Source organism: Vulpes lagopus, chromosome 13 (genome assembly GCF_018345385.1).
Source record: "Vulpes lagopus strain Blue_001 chromosome 13, ASM1834538v1, whole genome shotgun sequence".
NCBI classification, from domain to species: domain Eukaryota; kingdom Metazoa; phylum Chordata; class Mammalia; order Carnivora; family Canidae; genus Vulpes; species Vulpes lagopus.
In genome coordinates this window covers 9,686,513-9,688,380 of record NC_054836.1, presented here as the reverse complement: position 1 = coordinate 9,688,380, position 1,868 = coordinate 9,686,513, and the positions used below count along the sequence as shown (strand labels likewise).

The following is a 1,868-nucleotide window of genomic DNA, read 5'->3' as shown; positions in this document are numbered from 1 at the left end:
TATGCTATGCCATTGTTTTGATTACAATCATTAATGTGAAAAAAACTATGAATTTAAGAATTCTTTAGATTATCAAAAGAGGAGAATTAAAGGTGAGGTACAAAAAGTAAATGCAGAATGGGCTGCAGCATTGATGGGAAAAAAAATAATTTCATTTCCATGATCTGCTTAATAATTCCTATCCTGTGACTTAAACATCTTTCTGAAGTAGGGAAATTCTGTTTTCAGTCCCCTCCCCCAAATAGTTCATGTTTTGCAATCAGTTACCATATTTTATAGAACTGCTTCTTATACATGTGTTATGAAAGCCTCCACTATCTTTCAGGTGAAGCTGGTAAGGAGAAAGCATGGAGATACGAAATGAGACATTGAGCACAGACTTCATTCTCCTGGGCCTTTTCTCTGGAATGAAACATACCAGACTCTCTGTCTCTGTTGTCCTCCTCATCTACACCATTGCTATCACAGGAAACACCACTTTGATCTTCCTTATCTGGGTGGATCCCCATCTCCACACCTCCATGTATTTCTTGCTTAGCCAACTCTCTCTCATTGACCTGGCTTTCATCTCTAGCATAGTCCCAAAAATGATAGTTAATTTTTTCTCAGGAAAGAAGAATATTTCCCTGGTTGGCTGTGGGACCCAGATCTTCTTCACTTTGACTCTGGGGATTGCTGAGTGCCTACTCTTGACCCTCATGGCTTATGACCGCTATGTGGCCATCTGCAATCCTCTCAAGTACTCAATTATTATCAGCCCTCGGGTCTCCCAGAGAATGGCCATTGGGTCCTGGGTGGGAGGGACTCTGGCATCCTTGGCCCACACAGCCTATGCCATGCATTTTCCCCTCTGTGGCCCCCGGGAACTCCACAACTTCTTCTGTGAGGTCAAAGCCATTTTGAAGCTGTCTTGTGAGGACATCTCAGCCTATGAGAAAGGAGTAGTAGTGACTAGTATTGTCGTGGTTCTTCTCCCAGTAAGCTTCATCTTGACCTCCTATATCCTCATCTTCCTTCAGGTCCTGCGAATAAACTCCCATGAGGGAAGGAGAAAGGCTCTGGCTACCTGTTCTTCCCATCTGACTGTGGTCATCTTTTACTATGGTCCAGCCATGCTAATATATATGAGGCCTGGATCTTCCCACACCCCCATTCTGAACCAGGCTCTCTTTATGTTTGACACCATCCTTACTCCCATGCTGAACCCTATCATCTACAGTCTAAGGAACAGGGAGGTTGTGGACTCAATGAAGAAGGTAATGGGGAAGTTTTCCATTCAAAATAGGTTTGCACGTTTCAATGAATAGACAGAAAACTTGAGAATTCAAATATCCCTGGGAGGCTGCAGGGTCTGAGGAAACAATGGGACTGTCTGTGTCTTCATTTCCTCTCCTCTTATCTTCATATCCCGATAGTATCAGTTTTAAATAATAAAACAAATTAATTATCAAAGCAGAGAGGAAAACAAAAGTTATACTGCTTTCAAGAGGTCTAAATCACAACTAATTCTCTGTGAATATGAGCTCTCATCTAGTCCTCTCATCTTGCTTCATTTGTGTCACTTGAAATGGAAGGTGCTTCTTCCTTCTTTTAGATACAGCAGAAAGATATAGGAAAATTGTAGTGTGCTTGGGAAGAAAATACAGAGGTTTATCTAAGGTCACAGGTCAGTTTAGATTTCAAGGCCTTTGTATGACATGGCTCAGTGAGTCTACCCACAAATTCCACCCTCTGCTTGAGCTCCCACAATACCCAGCAGCTTGTAGCATCCTCAGGTGTTATGTTCTCTCCAAATTCTGCACATTCACACATAGAAAATCATTTGCCACCCTAGTCCCCATTCCCCACTCTTTGGCTGAACTCCCTTG

The 1,868-nt window shown here is 42.5% G+C and overlaps 1 protein-coding gene across 1 annotated transcript; it reads left to right on the top strand.

Moving 5' to 3' along the window:
- Positions 1–347: 347 nt before the first annotated feature.
- On the top strand, positions 348–1,307 carry LOC121474992 (olfactory receptor 2AJ1-like). Its single transcript, XM_041728139.1, has one exon. It carries the CDS (start codon positions 348–350, stop codon positions 1,305–1,307), a length of 960 nt encoding a protein of 319 aa, XP_041584073.1.
- Positions 1,308–1,868: the final 561 nt, after the last annotated feature.